The sequence below is a fragment of the Lynx rufus genome, unplaced genomic scaffold, assembly GCF_022079265.1.
Source record: "Lynx rufus isolate CCGP_SWC_20201006 ecotype Redwood Valley unplaced genomic scaffold, mLynRuf1.p SCAF_6, whole genome shotgun sequence".
Taxonomy (NCBI): Eukaryota; Metazoa; Chordata; class Mammalia; order Carnivora; family Felidae; genus Lynx; species Lynx rufus.
Window position 1 is genome coordinate 4,523,420 of NW_025814878.1, and position 17,132 is coordinate 4,540,551.

The 17,132-nt window shown below is 38.2% G+C and overlaps 1 protein-coding gene across 9 annotated transcripts in view; it reads right to left on the bottom strand.

Annotated features, from left to right (window-relative positions):
• ARID1B (AT-rich interaction domain 1B) overlaps positions 1 to 17,132 on the bottom strand; it is a 450,798-nt gene that overhangs the window by 88,941 nt on the left and 344,725 nt on the right. For 8 of the 9 annotated variants that reach the window (XM_047102157.1, XM_047102162.1, XM_047102161.1 and 5 more), the window contains one exon: positions 5,824 to 5,913. The exons of the other annotated variant lie outside the window; for it this stretch is intronic. In XM_047102157.1, the coding sequence (XP_046958113.1) occupies positions 5,824 to 5,913 (90 nt within the window). The remainder of the gene's footprint in view (positions 1 to 5,823; positions 5,914 to 17,132) is intronic. 9 annotated transcript variants of the gene reach the window in all.

The window sequence follows — 17,132 nt, forward strand, 5'->3', positions numbered from 1 at the left end:
GAGAAATAGCCTACGCCGTAGCAGATGACCTTTAATGGTAAAATTGAGAGAAGACTTATTAATATGGCAAGCTTTCTTAATTTAAGAACATGTTATATTTTGTTCTTTGGTTGTTCTGTGCTCTGAAACAATTTGAAACTTCGGAATTGGTGTGACGGCTGAATTATTTTCTGCTGTCCGGCTCGATCTTTGTTAAACATCTATTATACATGAAGCTCTGTCACAGACATAGGGAATCAGAGTGTGAACAAGATTCAGTCCTGGCCCCTCAAGAGCTCAGTTTAATTTATAGTAAGACACTCGATTTATTTTAAGAGATCTCTTTTTTTGCCCTTGGCATTTAAAAGTAAAAGAAAGATTTGCCCTAAGCAAATAGAATGTGCCTAGAAATTCGATGAGGGATTCTATTAGGACTTTAAAAAGAAGCTAAAATACATCACGAAAGAGTGAGAATAAAATTATACAAGGCAATTAACACTTGGGATTAATAACAGAAGAAAAAATATGAGACTAATGAAGACATATTCTATTCAATCTAGAGAAAATAGGTTAAGTTTGAAACTTCATACTTCGGAAGTATACAAATTCTGATTCACCTTTTCAGGGTAGGCGCACAAGAACATCTAAATGTCCAATCTTGCCTGTTTGCTACACGCTTTCTCTAGATAATGGCACTGTTTATATTTATGCTTCTATTTATAAGAATGGAGCTAATGGCAAATATCACTGTGAATATCAGACTCCAAAGGCGGGGAATTTTGTGAATCTTGTGATTCCAAAAGCGGGGCCAAAACGGCAAAGTTTTGCTATTTTCTCCTCGTCCTGCAACTGCAGGGTGAACCCGCATCTGGCCTAGCTGCTCTCATCTGCTGTTGCTGGTAAGAGTAAGAGCCAATTCTCCATCACGTACAGTCAGCTGGTACATTCGGACGACAACTCTGCTTAATCAGTGGGGAGAGAGAGAGAGAAAAGGTTGTCGTGTGGGTGGACAAGAAAGAAGGCGGGGTGAGGGGGCGCTGCTATTCAATAATTCTGGAAGATTTCACCCAGGATACCTTCCATGCAGATCTGACGGTCACAGGACGGTGCCAAAGAACCGCCTCCAGTGACAGAATACATTTGCTAGCACATCACAGTCCTGCCGAAGCATCAACTCTGCTTGTAATTCACGTCCAAAAGGGAAAGTATGTAGTGGTTCTGCTTTCAGCACATCGCAAGGACTAATTAAATCCTCATTACTACCTTCTAATTATTCAAATACTATGGGATTACACTGAGGAAGTCCCTGCTGGCGCGCCAGATGAAAAGGGTTAAATAATGTACGTTGATTCGGAGAACCCGGATCTGGTGCAGACCTTCAGAAAACCACCAGCATTAACATGAATATTTAATTAGACACCACTGTGAAAATTAAAAGGGAATTCAATTAAAAGGTTTTCAAAAAATTAATTCTGACCTCTCTACATCTGTCCAAATAAATAAGCCTTCTTGAAACGTTTTCACCTAATTGCTAATCCAATAACTAGAAGGGCATTTGCTAGTTTCATTAAGCTTAACATTTTACGGGGGTTAAAAATGCAATCATTTTAATGTTAATAATAATTATACTTATTTATCTACTCAGATGACTGAGTAGATATTCCCTCCAAGCCCTCTTGGAAAACAGGGCAACATATGAAGATTTCCTGTTGCTCTTTTCAAATTTTAAGATCTACAAGTTAAAGATTATACAATGAGGATGAAACTAATCTAAACTTGTCAGCTACAATTTTCTCGTAACATTTATTTTAGTATTTTAGTGTTATCTGAACTCTTCCTCCAATGCCTTAGGTACTATAATTTATACTGCTTGATTTTTTTTGGGGGGGGGGTGAAGTGCTTTAATAGCAATTCTGTATGTTGTTAAAGGAGAACTACAGAGAGAAGATTTGATTTAAGATAAAAACCAGCGGCAAACGTGTTACGGAATACTAAACTGAAGTTTTGACCTTTCTTCTTTTAAATTTCTGTCAACAATGAAGAAGTTAAGACCAAAGAATTGGAACTAATTTTCTTTATTCGGTTAGTGGGAAGTTCTAGCACCACACAGAGTGCAAACAGGAGAGTGCTGAGCCAAGTGCTGTAGAAGAGAGCAGCTAAGAATGTGCAGGAGACAGTACCGCAGGAGAGTAAAGAGGCCAAAAAATATGTAAAACGTCTCCCTCCTTTTTGTACCTGACAATGGCCATGTCCGTGTTTTCTTGGTGTTTTCTATACACCTTTTACAGATAGAAAATATAAAACTGTGGAAACCCAGGCATGTTTGCCTACATATAATGTGGGGAAATGGATTTGTGACTGTTGTCCTTAGACAAACTTAACACCAGCAGCCCCAGGTCAGAGGGCACGGAACTGGAGGTGGGGGTAGGGCACTATAGGGCCATGGGACCACCGTGCTGGGCCTCCGGGCAGCATACTGACTCTGAACCCAACTTTGGGAAGAGGACATCGAATTGCAGACGCCAGTGTTATTCAGATCCCAGGACAGCCTCAGGTTGTCAGCAAAATTTTCCTCAACAAGAGCATATATATATTGATAAATGTTCTTCCTGAACAGGAATCGAAGGACCGAGGAGGAAGGAATGAGGGCCGGGCAAGGGTTCAGCTTCCCAAGCCTGGAGGGAGGCAGGCTCCAGGGTAGAATGTCAGTACTGCTGTCCTTCATGATGAGGACTCTGGGGAATACCCAGAAAACCACACCTCCAAATAGAAGCAGGCTGCAGTTCCTGTTTTGTGCAATTGTCTCCAGGCAAGTATGTTTCTAGATTCTTTGCATGAAAGAAAATCTATCTCCTGTGGGTAAATTAAAGAAGGTGTGTGTAACTGGAATCTTACTCTCTTATCTTAACTTATTAGAACAAAGTAAAAGTGTAATAGGAATTGCTCAGCTTGGTTATTTTAGTACTCAGCAGTATAGACACTATGTTCTTGTCTCTATCAAGGTCCACGGGTTCTCAGAGAGGACACATTTTTTTAATAGGACGCTAACTCACCAAAATACTTTTCTCCTCTCTGCTTCTTTCATCACTTCCCTGAATGGGGGTAGGGGAGGATATATCAATTGTAAAAGTATAAATGAAGTTAAATTACTTTTCAGTACATGGGAATCAACACCGGGTAATTTTCTAGCAAGTGTTTTCTCAGATCTACTTTGCACTGCATATACTGTTGGTACACGCCCCCAAAGATGATAAAACAGACAAGGAAAATATTATTATATCAAAGCATTACAATGACTGTCATTTGCCATTAAAACACCTGACCAAATGTCATTAAAAGCTAACATTTCTTCCTAGATTTTAACAAATAACAGAGGCTTAAAAAACCAATCCTTGCTATCCAGTTTTGGAGGAAATTGAACTCATGCATGGCAAAAGATCATTTATCAGTCATTTGGAAATATAAGGGTTTCCTGGTTAGGGGGCTGTCCGACCAACAGAAGGCACACCAGGGACACACATAACATCTTTCAGAGAAAGTCTGGGGAACGTGTTCATAACAATATACAAACTATAAAATTTATATTTGCTATTTGAAGGAAATGGTCATTATAACAACCCAGATTGTATGTATCCATTATCAGTTACCAAAACCACACTGCATATAATGAAGATAATCAGGAAGGAAAAAATAACAAACATACCTAAAATAGTGGTTTTTATATAGTGACACCAGAAGAAAACTCTAGATTTTGCTTGCCAACGTATTTAAGTTAAAAGTTTAATTTAGCTGCATTTCCTCATTCTATCGTTGTTCACATTTGCTTCTCTACATTTTCAAATGTCTTGAACACATATCAGTTGGAAGAGGGTGGGGAACATATTGGTGGAGGATCTAGGAGGGTTTCTCTTTTAGTTCTTAGCAATAAAGGTTGGGATTGTAGGGCTTCCAAATTACCCTCTAATGCTTGCTGAAGCAGCAGAATTCTCCCAGTGGGAATGATGTTACAGGGTTATGTGAGGATTAAATGAAATAACAAATCCTTCATCTGGGCTCTGGGTCTGGCCTGAGCAGGTTTTCAGTGCAGGGTAATTTCTTTCATCCTTTTTTCCCCTCCATTTCCCTGACTCGGCAATGCAACACAGATGTAACCCAAGGCCAAGTAAAGGAGTTTGGAGAGAATTCCCCCTTGCATGGTGCTAGTATGCTGTCCACGAACTTTGAACGGTCTTCCAGATGACCAGAGACATGAGGCGTTAATGCAGAAAAAGGATGTGAGGTATAGGACTTGTTTGTAGGAAGTTACAGTGGAAAGTTTAGAGAAACAAATGCACACACCACTTCACTGTTAAAACATATCATAGTATCATTACAAGGCAGTGGTTCTCAAAGTACGGTCTTTAGATCGGCAATGCTGGCAACAGCTGGGCATTTGTCCAAAAGGCAGATCTGAGGTGGCCCCCCTCAAGCCTACGAAATCAGCAATCTGGGGGTGTGGCCGGGTTATCTGTTTTAAGCAGTTCCCCAGGTAATTTTCATACACCCTAAAGTTTGAAAACCATTAACTATTCCATTATTAAGGTAGACTGTAGTGTCTTCATAAGGGAATTAAGTATTAGTTATACATTAAATTATAATAAAGTTAACTATGTCGAGACATTAGAAAATAAAATTTCACTTTATTCCTACTAAATATTCGTTTCAACACAAATGATGTGTAGCTGAGGCTAATCCATCTTTTCATGGGCATTACTTTCTAAATAATGGGGTGCTAAGTTATTAAACATGTAAAGTAACTAAAACCTTACAATTCCAATTAGAAGCAAATCATCATCTGTACAGCTCATATAGAAATAATTATAAACATGTGGGGTCAGGAACCTTTAAATAGCCGCTACCAAGCTCGCAACTTTTGTCTTCCGGGTGAGCGTGAGGGAGGAGGGGAGAGAACGAAAGTGGCGGCTCTCCACGGGCCAGATGGGCAAGCCTGGACTCACAGGCAGTGGAAGGGACCTGGCAGGGCGCCAGATGGTGCTATGGGCTTGTAGACTGTGGTCTACACTAATCTGGATTAAGATCACCACCACCAAAAGTAGCTTTACTACAGAAGGAGGGAAAGCAGATGAAGATACACACACGAAGACCAAAGGCCTCAACCCAGTCAATAGTAGATGGGGTCAGCATGCATAAGTGAGCGAAAGGTCAAAGAGTTCGCGGATGGGGGACAACCTGAAAAGTTCAGGGCTTTGGGAAAAGCCCGTGGTCTTTTTTCTGGTTCCGGCACTAATGAGCCTCTGAGAATGAGGAATTCCTACGGAACCTCTCGGGTCCTCAGTTTCTTTGTTTGTAAACTGAGGTGACCGGACTCTACAGTCTCTCAGGTTGGCTCTAGTACTAAGATCCTACAATTTTATACTATAAGGTCTTACCAGGTGTATACATTTTTATTGTTGAAGTATCGGGGACAAATACTGATCAAAACAGCTAAACGGACACACACTCTAACATTATACTTCATCAGGACCGATACCCAAATTGCATCAGTAACAGTCCCCTTTACACAGCTAGATCAACTGTCAGGCGAGAGTCACGTATAAACTATGCTTCACGATACTGTGTGGGCATATATAGCCTTTGGGTCTTGAACTGTGCTGGGTAAAACTTCACCTAATCTGCAAGAAAGCATCCTTCTTTGTTGTTACATGTATGTTATTTCGTTCATCAGAGGAGGAAACATAACATCCTTTAAAAATCACTCATAAGGAAATGCACAGATGACCAAATTCATATAAGCCTCATATACTCCAAACACAAAGATACATAAGACATGAACTGAAGACTAACCTCTTTCCTGTGGCATTGGTGACTGGCTCAAGGCAGGATGGGAACTGGATTCTGACTGGCTCCCAGGTGGCTGAGGAGGCATCTGACTGCCTGCAAAACACAGGAAGGGGAGTGGGGACGGGGAGCCCTCTACATTAATGCTGCAATTGCGCAAAACCAAGACAAGTACATTTCTTTCATCTTAATGATCACAAAAGGCGTGGCCCCGCAGAGAAAAAGACATGGCTCAAAAAAGTGTGCTATTTTGCCCTTTTCTGGTAAAACGGAGAAGAAACATGGATGATCATATTTACCAGACAATCTCTTGAGAAGTTTAATTTCCTACTGAATGAGTTCCCAACCTCACAAATACATTAGTAGTCAAAATCTGACATATACCTACGTAATGCATTTCATGAAATCCAAGACTCATGAACTAAACTCAGCCTCTTGAGTTTAAACTAGTCTGTAAGTGGTGAGGCATGCATAGCGGCCAACAATTTTTTGTTGGTAATATTTATTCGAAGTAAAACTACCAACCAATTTCTTAAAATATCTTTGTAATTAATCAGAGATTTAACATAAACATAGGAGATGTCCATTCAAAAACATAAAACATACTACTATAGAATGTAGCATAAATTAGCACTAAAGAAGAAAATATTATTCTGCACCTCTTTTGATCTTTATTGCTAATAAAGCAACAGCATCTAGTTAACATGTATTTGACTTCCATTTATTTAATGGGTGCTCAGTTTGTCTTTTCAAACTATAATGGAAGCTCCTTGAGACAGGAATCATGCCTTTTACTCCCTTAATCCCTGCATTACCATAGCAAATATTAATAAATCTTTGTTATTTAATGGTCCTTAATCTGAGAATACGCATTAAAGGGAAAAAAACTTACTATTTTTATCAATTAAAGAGAGGCAATGAATCATGTGAGGCGCAAGGAGACAGGATTTTGAAATTTAAGAATCGTCAGAGGTACTTGAGATCTCAACTCACTTTCTGGTTCAGAGGTTTAGAAACACTTCAACTAAAAATGTTAGCGAATAAAGAAGGCAGTTGCATTTAACACACTCTTCTAGGTGCTAGCTCTCATGGCATGAAGACCCTGCTATTTTCTCTTCTCACTTCTCCCTTTGCTAGAATAAACTGAAAGACTGAAATATACAGGTATACATACCTACACAATACACACATGCAGGCATACACAGATTTCCCCCACATAACCCTCAGGTACTAGAGTCTATGATTATGCTAGGTCAAGCTAACTGCTTTGACATCACGGGACCTACTTTTCTACAGTTTTGTGTATTGCTAAGAGAATCACAACGGAGTAGAGAAGGAAATTAACGTATCGAAGATTACCACCAATTCACCCGGTGAAGGTCATGCCGCAGAGTCTGGCGTTTGACGCTGAACATCCGCCCTCTCGTATTTCTAACCAATGGCATCTCTGTTAGGCCAGGCAGCCTGACTGCAGACCAGAAAGAGCATGATCCCCAGGGTCTCTCAGGACTGTCACTCATTACTAATTCTAATAATGGTTGTATCTGTGACAGCCAGAGAGGCAGGAAGGTGATTTTCCATTTAGATAATACGTACATATAGTCGTTAAAATATAACTACAAGAAAAATCCTGACATTGTTTTCGGGAGTTTAGGCTTCTCACTTTTTAGAAAAGAATGTAAAACCTATGAATGTATATCTGAGTGCTCCTGGGTTCAAATGCCATTCTCATTCTCAGATGAAATGAAAACCAAGACCCGAATTCACGGACGTTGAGAAACCTTGCGCTGTGAAACCCCTAAGAGTAAGCTCTTAGGTTACAGCCACACCTAGTGCATAAAAATCCTACACACACACAGTACAGCATCTATTCAGTTAGCGCCAAATAATTAAACGTAAAGTAGAAAAGACAACATTCTGGATGAAAACAATTTCAAGGGTAAACGCTGGTCATCAACTCCGCTGCAGACACACAAAAGTTGCTGTGTCCACTCAGGGTCATGTGTTTCCTATGAAACACCCTCAGGCCCACAATGTGCAGCCCATTTAGAAATTGAAAGCATGCTGCAGCCAAATCCTGACTTTTTAAAATGTCACTGGGGAATCAGCTGCACTAAGACAGTAAGTGCTTACATTACAATGATTGTTTCTGTAGGACAGACCGAATTCATGGACTCATGACAGCAAAACAAACAGTAATTCTACGTTAATACAGGCCACCGCTACTGACACTATGCACGCCCAAGGCACTGCTCTCATGTACGATATTTCAAGTAAGAATAAAAGAGGCTTTATAAGAAACCCATCTCATGAATTCAAAAAATACTTTCAAGCAGCGCTACCGCCGGTCTGGTGCAATTCTAAGACAGATAACTCTTCACGGCAATGAGAAAATTTATTATTAAATCCATTCTTTAAAGAAATAAACAAGAGCCTTTTCATGGTAAAGACAGATTTGAGCCAACGGCTTTAAATTCTCCACGTGCTTCTGTCCCCTTATCTTTCCACCAACAGTTTCATAGCTACTAGGGAAGAACTTCATCCTTCACAAGCACAGGTAGAAGCATAGTCATGGCAGATGATGAATCAGAAAGTACGCTTGAAAATATGTTTGAGAAATACAATGTCCATGGTTCATATGAAGAAGACAATTCAGAGCCCCTTGAACCAGATGAATTATGTAAACACCCTCAAAACTATAGATTTTTATAGCACATATGGCTCTCGTAAGTAAAACCTTTCAAACAAAATTTGGTAATTATTTTAAGAGAATATTGCCATGCAGAGTGAACAAACTTTATGAGTAGGCTTTAACATTGAAACGGAGTTTCTAAAGAAAGCCCTGCTTTCCTCTTGTCTATGTCTATAATGGTACAAGCACAGTGGAGAAAACATTACAACTGGAAAAAACTATGCTGAGTTAGGATAAATCCCACCACTTTATAGCTATGTGTTTATTCTCCAGTGACCATGTGTACAATATTGTGCAAAATCTTGGTGCAACAAAACAAAAATGAAGCATCAATAAAGTCACCTGAATTTCTATTGTTGCTAACTTAAAACTCCCAGAAGTCTATATTGTGATTTTTATTAACAAACTTTTCTTTTTTTTTTTTTTTAAACATTTAACGTTTATTTATTTTTGAGACAGAGAGGGACAGAGCATGAACAAGGGAGGGGTAGAGAGAGAGGGAGACACAGAATCTGAAACAGGCTCCAGGCTCTGAGCGGTCAGCACAGAGCCTGACGCGGGGCTCGAACTCACGGACCGCGAGATCATGACCTGAGCTGAAGTCGGACGCTTAACCGACCAAGCCACCCAGGCGCCCCAACAAACTTTTCATTAATTTTACACTTAAAGAAAAGTTACAAGATGAGTACACTGAGCTCCTATATATCCCCTAGCCCACCTCCTCTAGTATTCACATCTTAAATAACCATAACAGAATTACCATAACCATAGATGGTTATAACCAAGAAATAACCATAACAGAATTACCAAGAGGCACCTAACATGGTACCACTCTATTAACTAAAGATCTTCTTTGAATTTCACCATTGTTTTTCTTTCTTCCATTCTAGGATTTCACAGTGCATTTAGTTGTGATTTCTCCTCAGTCTCCCTCAGCCTATAAAGGAACTTCAGTTTTCTTTCCTTATGTTTTATGACCTTGATGCCTTTGGAAAGTGCTGTTCATGACACCGATGTTTCATTTCTGGTGCTGTTTACCCTGATTACTTGGTAAAGTTGGATGTCTACCAAATTCCTCCAATATAAAGTTATTATTTTGCCCTCTGTAGTTATGAGTATCTCGGGGAAGCCATTTGAGACTATGCATATCCTGTGTCTTCTCAAACTTGCATGCACTGTCTTAGCATCCATTACAGAATCCTGGCTGTAACATTTATCACGGTAGTGTTTGTAATGACGGTTCTTTATTTCCCTCTTTTCTTCTACATTTATTAATGGAAATCTATTATGAAGAAGAACTATCTCCTCTTCCCCATTTGTTTATATATTTCTACGACTACTTATTTCTATCTATATAAACTCATTGTGGACGACTACACCACAGCTTCTAGTGAGTCACATGCTTGCATAACCCCCACCTCTTGATTGAGGGCAGAACCCGTGACTTGGCCTCTAATCAAAGAATACAACAAAAGTGATGAAACATCACTCCTAAAATTACATTACATGGCAAAGTTAAAGGCGTTTTGCAGATATCATTAAAGTCCCTAATAGGCTGGCTTTGAGATAATCAGAAGGAAGATGATGCTGTGTAGAAATGACTTTAAAAGAGGACCTAGGCTTCTCTGTGCAAAGATGCTTCTAATGGCCATGAAGAAGAAAGCTTCCGTGATGTGAACTGAGCCACATGACAAGGACAGGCAGCCTCCAGAACTTGAGAGCCTCACTTTTATAACCAGGGGAAATTAATTTCTCCAACATCTGAATGAGTTTGGAGGCAGATTCTTCCTCATTGAGGCTCCAGGTGAGAAGACGGATCATCAAACACTTTGCAGCCTTGTGAGAACCTGAGCAGAGGACGTAACTAGCCTGTGCCTGGATGCCCGGCCATGGAAACTGTGACATGTGTGTTGTTTTAAGCTGCTAAGTGTGTGATGATTTGTTGAAACAACAGAAAACTAATACACTCATAGATACTTATTTTATTCCATGGATTAAAATCCAACATTGACATTATTTCACTCAAATTGTTCCAGATTTGGCCATCAGAAGCTCCTTCAAATTCTTAGTGTTTGGAATCATAAAACACTGTGGCTCATTTTGCATTTTTCCTGACCCAGCCCTGTAATCAACTGCTTCTCCTCGGAGCGCTGCTAATTTTTATTGGAAGATAATGTTCACAGACTAGGATCTGGGTACTAGGTCTGCTCCTTATTTCTGGGGTGTTACTGCTTCCAGGCTGTCTCAGTGAACTGAAGTAGGAATTGTATGTAGGTACACTAATCCATTCGCATATGGTATAAGCAAGTCTATATTTTGGTATTTGTGTGTGTAACCATGAGTTTATGCAAATACCTCCAATTCCAATCCAGAATTGGGCGGGTATATCTTAGCCTTCCATCTTTCCTTATTATAACTTCTTTCTACAGCAGCAAGAAACCCAGTCCTCATTATCTAAATCAATTCACTGATTTGTTCAATTCTATCATATACACAAAGTAATTTCAGAATTACTAATCTACACCACTGTGAGAAACACAGAGCCACTTGTTAGGACTTGTATTCCATTTTGCATCCCCTTCACACCTTGATTGGCTTTAATTGTTTTGGTATTTGGGGGGTATGTGAAATACTTCAATGGTTCTGTAAGTCACAGTTATACAAAAAGATACTTGAAGAAGTCAGTCCCTCCAACTCTGCTACCCTATTCCCATTTCTCTTTCTTTCCACTTCTTTCCCAGCTGCCCCTATAATAAATCTCTTTAGTTTTTGGTTTATCTTTGCTATATATATTTTGCATAAATGAAAAGGTACCTGTATATGCTCTTATTTTACTCCTTACTTGAAGGGTAGCAATATCCTAGGTCTCTTTTGCACTTTGTTTTTTCACTTAACAGCAGGTCCTGAAAAGTACTTCCTATAAGTTTATAACATCTTTCACTTGAAAAACAGGTATATGGTACTCCTTTGTCTGAATGTTCCATAGTTTATATTCAATCATTCTCCTGTGTATGGGCATTTAGATGATTTCCAATCTCTTGCATATGTATTTTTGTATTGTTTGAGATCCATCGTTAGGGTAAATTCCTTGAAGTGGGATTGATGGGGCAAAAAAATATGCAAATTTCCCTGTATGAAGCTGTGAAACAATTTACATTCTCACCAGCAATGTTTGAAGGGGCTGCCTCTCCAAAACCTACAAGAATATGTGCTCATTTAAAATACGTTTGTCAATCTTATATGTGAGAAAAAATATCTGGTATTTTTGAATTTACATGCCCGATTCGGAGTGAGTTTGACCACTTTTTTATTTTGAGGTCTATTTTTATAGCTCTTCTGGTTAATTGCTTGTTCATGTGTTTCCCACATTTTTCAATCTGGATTTTTAGTACTTTTGTCTTGAAAAAAAATTTTTTAACACTGCTTATTTTTGAGAGAGTGAGAGAGAGCGCACAAGAACAAGTGGAAGAGGGGCACAGAGAGAGGGAGAGAGAGAATCCCAAGCAGGCTCCATGCTGTCAGCGCAGAGCCCAACTTGGGGCTTGATCTCATGACTGTGAAATCATGACCTGAGCTGAGATCAAGAACCCGACACTCAACTGACTGAGCCATCCAGGTGCCTCTTGTCTTGAAATTATTAAGAATTCTTTATATATTAGGGATGTTAGCTCTTTCTCTGTGGTATAAGTTGTGAATATTTTCTCCTACTTTGTCAACCGTCTTTGGATTTTATGATATCTTTTGTAATGGAACTTTTTCTTTTAAGGAGCCAAATTCATCGATCTTTATTTTTATTGCCTCTAGATTTTGTGTCCTAGTTAGAAAGCTGTTCTCTGCACCGCGGTTAAAGAGGAATTCACCCCAGGTTTTGTTAAGTACATGTATGGTCTCATCTTAATTTACTCGAGTTTATTTTTGTGTATGACCTGAGATAAAGATCAAATTTTATCTTTTGTGTTAAGAGCTTTTAAGATCTACTCCTGTAGTTCCCTAACTCCTCAAACTATTTTTCTTTTTCAATGTTTTCTACCATATTTATTTTTCTATATGAGCTTTAGTATCAATGTGCCTATATAAAATAGCTTATTAACAGTTTTACCGGGATTACAATGATATTATAAATTAACTTAAGGAAAACGGATGACTATCGAGTTCATCCTGTTCAAGAACAGAAGGCATCTTTCATTGTTCATATCTTCTTTAGTTTCTTATAAGCAAGTAAATGTTTTGTACATTTTATGTTAAATTTATTCCTCAGCATTTAATCTTTTTTGTTGCTATGACACATGGGATTTTCTCCAGGGGTATGTCTTTCAACTGCTTATTGCTTGTGTAGAGGAAGGCTATTGCTTTTTCTTTTTATTCATTTCATTTTTTCCATCATAAGGGTACTCTTTAATCTCCATCATCTATTTCCCCTGTCCCTCTATCGACCTCCCGTCTGCTAACCATCAGTTTTTTCTTTATAGTTAAGAGTCTGTTTCTTGGTTTGCCTTTTTTTTCCCTTTGCTCATTTGTTTCTTCAATTCCACATAAGTGAGATCACATGGCTCTTTCTCTGACTGACTTATTTCGTTCTGCATACACTCTCTACCTGTATCCATGTTGTGCTAAATGGCAAGATTTCATGCTATTTATGGTTAAATAAGATTTCCATCGTATGTATATACACCACGTTTATCCATTCATCTATTAATAGATACTTGGGCTGCTTCCATACTTTGGCTATTGTAAAAAAACATGCTGCTATGAACATAGGGGTGCATATACTCCTTTGAACTAGTGTTTTTATATTTTGGGGGGAAATACCCAGTAGTGTGATTCCTTGATTTAAGGTAGTTCTATTTTTAATTTTTTGAGGAACCTTCATATTGTTTTCCACAGTGGCTACACTAGTTTGCATTCCCATCAACAGTGCCCAAGAGTTTCTGTTTCTCCAAGTCCTTGCCAACCTGTGATTTCCTGTGTTTTTAATTTTGGCCATTCTGACAACTGTGAGATGATATCTCATTGTAGTTTTGATTTGCATTTCCCTGATGATGAATGATGTTGAGCATCTTTTCATGTGTCTGTTGGCCATCTGGATATTTTCTTGGGAGAAATGTGTTTTCATGTCTTCTTCCCATTTTTAATTAGATTGGTTTTTGGGTATTGAGTTGTACCAGTTCTTTATATATCTGGATGCTAACCTTTACTGGATATCATTTGCAAATATCTTCTCCCATTTAGTAGGTTGCCTTTTAGTTTTGTTGATTATTTCCTTTGCTGTGCAGAAAGTTTTTATTTTAATGTAGTCCCAACAGTTTATTTTTGCCTTTATTTCCCTTGTCTCAGGAGACACATCTAGAAAAATGTTGCTATGGCCAATGTCAGAGATTACTGTTTGTGTTCTCTTCAAGGATTAAAAAAATTGTTTTTTTTTAAATATTTTTTGAGAGAGACAGAGCATGAGCATGAGTTGGGGACGGGCAGAAAGAGAGGGGAACAGAGGATCTGAAACGGGCTCTGCGCTGACAGCAGCAAGCCCAATGTGGGGCTCAAACTCATGAACCACGAGATCACGACCTAAGCCAAAGTCGATGCTGAACCGAATGAGCCACCCAGGCGCCCCCCTTCAAGGATTTTTATGGTTTTGGATCTTACATTTACGCCTTTAATCCATTTTAAGTTTATTTTTGTGTATGGTGTAAGAAAGTGGTCCAGCTTCGTTCTTTTGCATGGGGCTGTCCAGTTTTCCCAGCACCATTTGTTGAAAATACTTTTTTCCCATTGTATATTCATTCCTCCTTTGTCAAAGATTAATTGACCATGTAATTATGGGTTTATTTCTGGGTTTTCTATTCTTTTTTCTTTTTTCAAGATTTTATTTTTTTCTAAGTTTATTTATTTATTTTGAGAGAGGTTTGGGGTGGGGGGAGGCAGAGAGAGAGGGAGGGAGAGAATCTAAAGCAGGCTCTGCACTGTCAGCCCAGAGCCCAATGCAGGGCTTGATCTCATGAACCGTGAGATCATGACCTGAGCCAAAATCAAGAGTTGAACACTTAAGTGACTGAGCCACCAAGGTGCCCCTCTGGGTTTTCTCTTCTGTTCCATTAATCTGTGTATCTATTTTTACGCCAGTACCATACTGTCTTACTTACTACTGCTTTGTAATATAACTTGAAACTTAGAATTGTGATACTACCAGTTTTGTTTTCTTTTTCAAAATTGCTTTGGCCATTCAAGGTCTTCTGTCATTCCATGCAAATTTTAGGATTGTTTATTCTAGTTCTGTCAAAACCGCTGTTGGTATTTTGATAGGGATTACATTAACGTTTTAGATTGCTTTGGATACTATAGACATTTTAACAATATTTGTTCCTCCAACCCATGAGCATGGACTGTCTTTCTATTTCTTTGCATTGTCCTTAATTTTCTTCATCAGTGTTTTATAATTTTCAGAGTACAGGTCTTTCACGACTTTGGTTAAGTTTATTTTGAGATCTTTTATTGTTTTTGGTGTGATTGTAAATGGGATTGTTTTCTTAGTTTCACTTTCTGCTGCTTTATTATTAGTGTATAAGAATGCAACAGACTTCTGTACACAGATTTTATATTCATCTATCAGTTCTTTGGTGAAGTCTTTAGTGTCTTCTATATCTAGTATCATGGCATCTGCAAATAGTACAAGTTTTACATCTTCTGCAGGCCTTTTATTTCTTTATGTTGTCTAATTGTGGTGGCTATGAATTCCAGTGTTATGTTGAATAAAAATGGTGAGAGTGGACATCCTTGTCTTGTTCCTGATCTTAGGGGAAAAGCCCCATTAAGTATGATGTTGCCTGTGGGTTTTTCATAAGGACTTTACTACTACTCGAAATCTACTTTGTTGAGAGTTTTTATCAAAATGGATGTTGTACTTTGTTACATGCTTTTACTACTTCTATTGAACTGATCATATGGTTCAACGTGATGTACCACATCGATTGTTTTGCAAGTATTAAACCCAGTTGGTTGTGGTGCGTGATTTTTTAAATGTATTGTTGGGTTGGGTTTGTTTTGCTATTATTTTGTTGAGGATTTTTGCATCTATGTTCATGAGAGATATTGGTCTGTAGTTCTCTTTTGCTGTGGTGTTCTTTACCCGGGTGTGGTATCAGGGTGATAATGGCTTCATAGAATGAATTTGGAAGTTTTCCTTCCTCTTGTATTTTTGGAGTAGCTTAAGAAGACTGGGTATTAACTCTTCTTTAAATGTTTGGTAGAATTCAGCTGTGAAGCCATCTGGTTCTGGACTTTCATTTGCTGGGAGTTTTTTTGATTACCGATTCAGTTTCATGGCCGGTGATTGGTCTGTTCAAATTTTCTATTTCTTCCTGCTTTAGTTTTGGTAGTTTATATGTTTCTAGGAATTTATCCATTTCTTCTAAGTTGTCCAAATTGTTGGCATATAGGTTTTCATAATATTCTGTTACAATTGTTTGTATTTTTGTGGTGTTGGTTCTTATTTCTCCTCTTTCATTAGTAATTTTGTTTATTTGGGTCCTCTTTTTTTTTCCCAATGAGTCTTGCTACAGGTTTATAATTTTGTTGGTCTTTTCAAAAAAACAGCTCCTGGTTTCATTGTTCTGTTCTTAGTTTTATTTTTTTCCAGTTTGGGTTTTGTTCATTCTCTTTTTTTCTTTTTTCTTTTTTTTCCTTCTGGCTTCTTAAGGTGTAAGGTTAGGTTGTTTGAGATATTTCTTGCTTTTTGAAGGAGACCTGTGTTGCTGTAAGTTTCCCTCTTACAACCTCTTTTGCTGCATCCCAAAGATTTTCTATCATTGTGTTTTCATTTTCATTTGCTTCCATGTAATATTTTTTTTATTTCTTCTCTGATTTTTTTGGTTGACCCATTGTTTAATAGCATGTTATTTAAACTCCATGTATTTGTGCCCTTTCCAGATTTTTTCTTATGGTTGAATTCTAGTTTCATAGAGCTGTGGTCAGAAAACATACAGTATGACTTCGAGTTTTAAAAAAAAATTTTTGACACTTGTTTTGTTGCCTAATATGTGGTTTATTCTGGAAAATGTTCTGTGTGCACTTGAAAAGAATAAACAATGTGTATTCTGCTGTTTCAGGATGGAATGTTCTGAATTATGTCTATTAAATCCATCTGGTCCAGTGTGTCATTCATAACCACTATTTTCTTGTTGATTTTCTGTCTGGATGATGTGTCCGTCTATGTGAGTGGGGTATTAAAGTCCCTTACTACTATTGTATTACTACTGATTATTTCTTTTATGATTGTTATTAACTGTTTTACATATATGGGTGCTTCCATGTTGGGTGCAAAAATGTTTATAATTGTTATATGCTCTTGTTGAACTGTCCCCTTTATTATTATATACATCCTTCTTTGTCTCTTGTTAGGGTCTTTGTTTTCAAGTGTGTTTTGTCTGATATAAGCACTGCTACACTGGCTTTCTTTTGGCATTCATTTGCATGACAAATGTTTCTCCATCCCCTCACTTTTAATTTGCAGGTGTTTTCTGGTCTGAAAGGAGTCTCTTATAGGCAACATATAGATGGGTTTTGTTTTTATCCACTCTGTCACCCTTTGTCTTTTGTTTGGAGCATTTAGTCCATTATATTCAAAGTA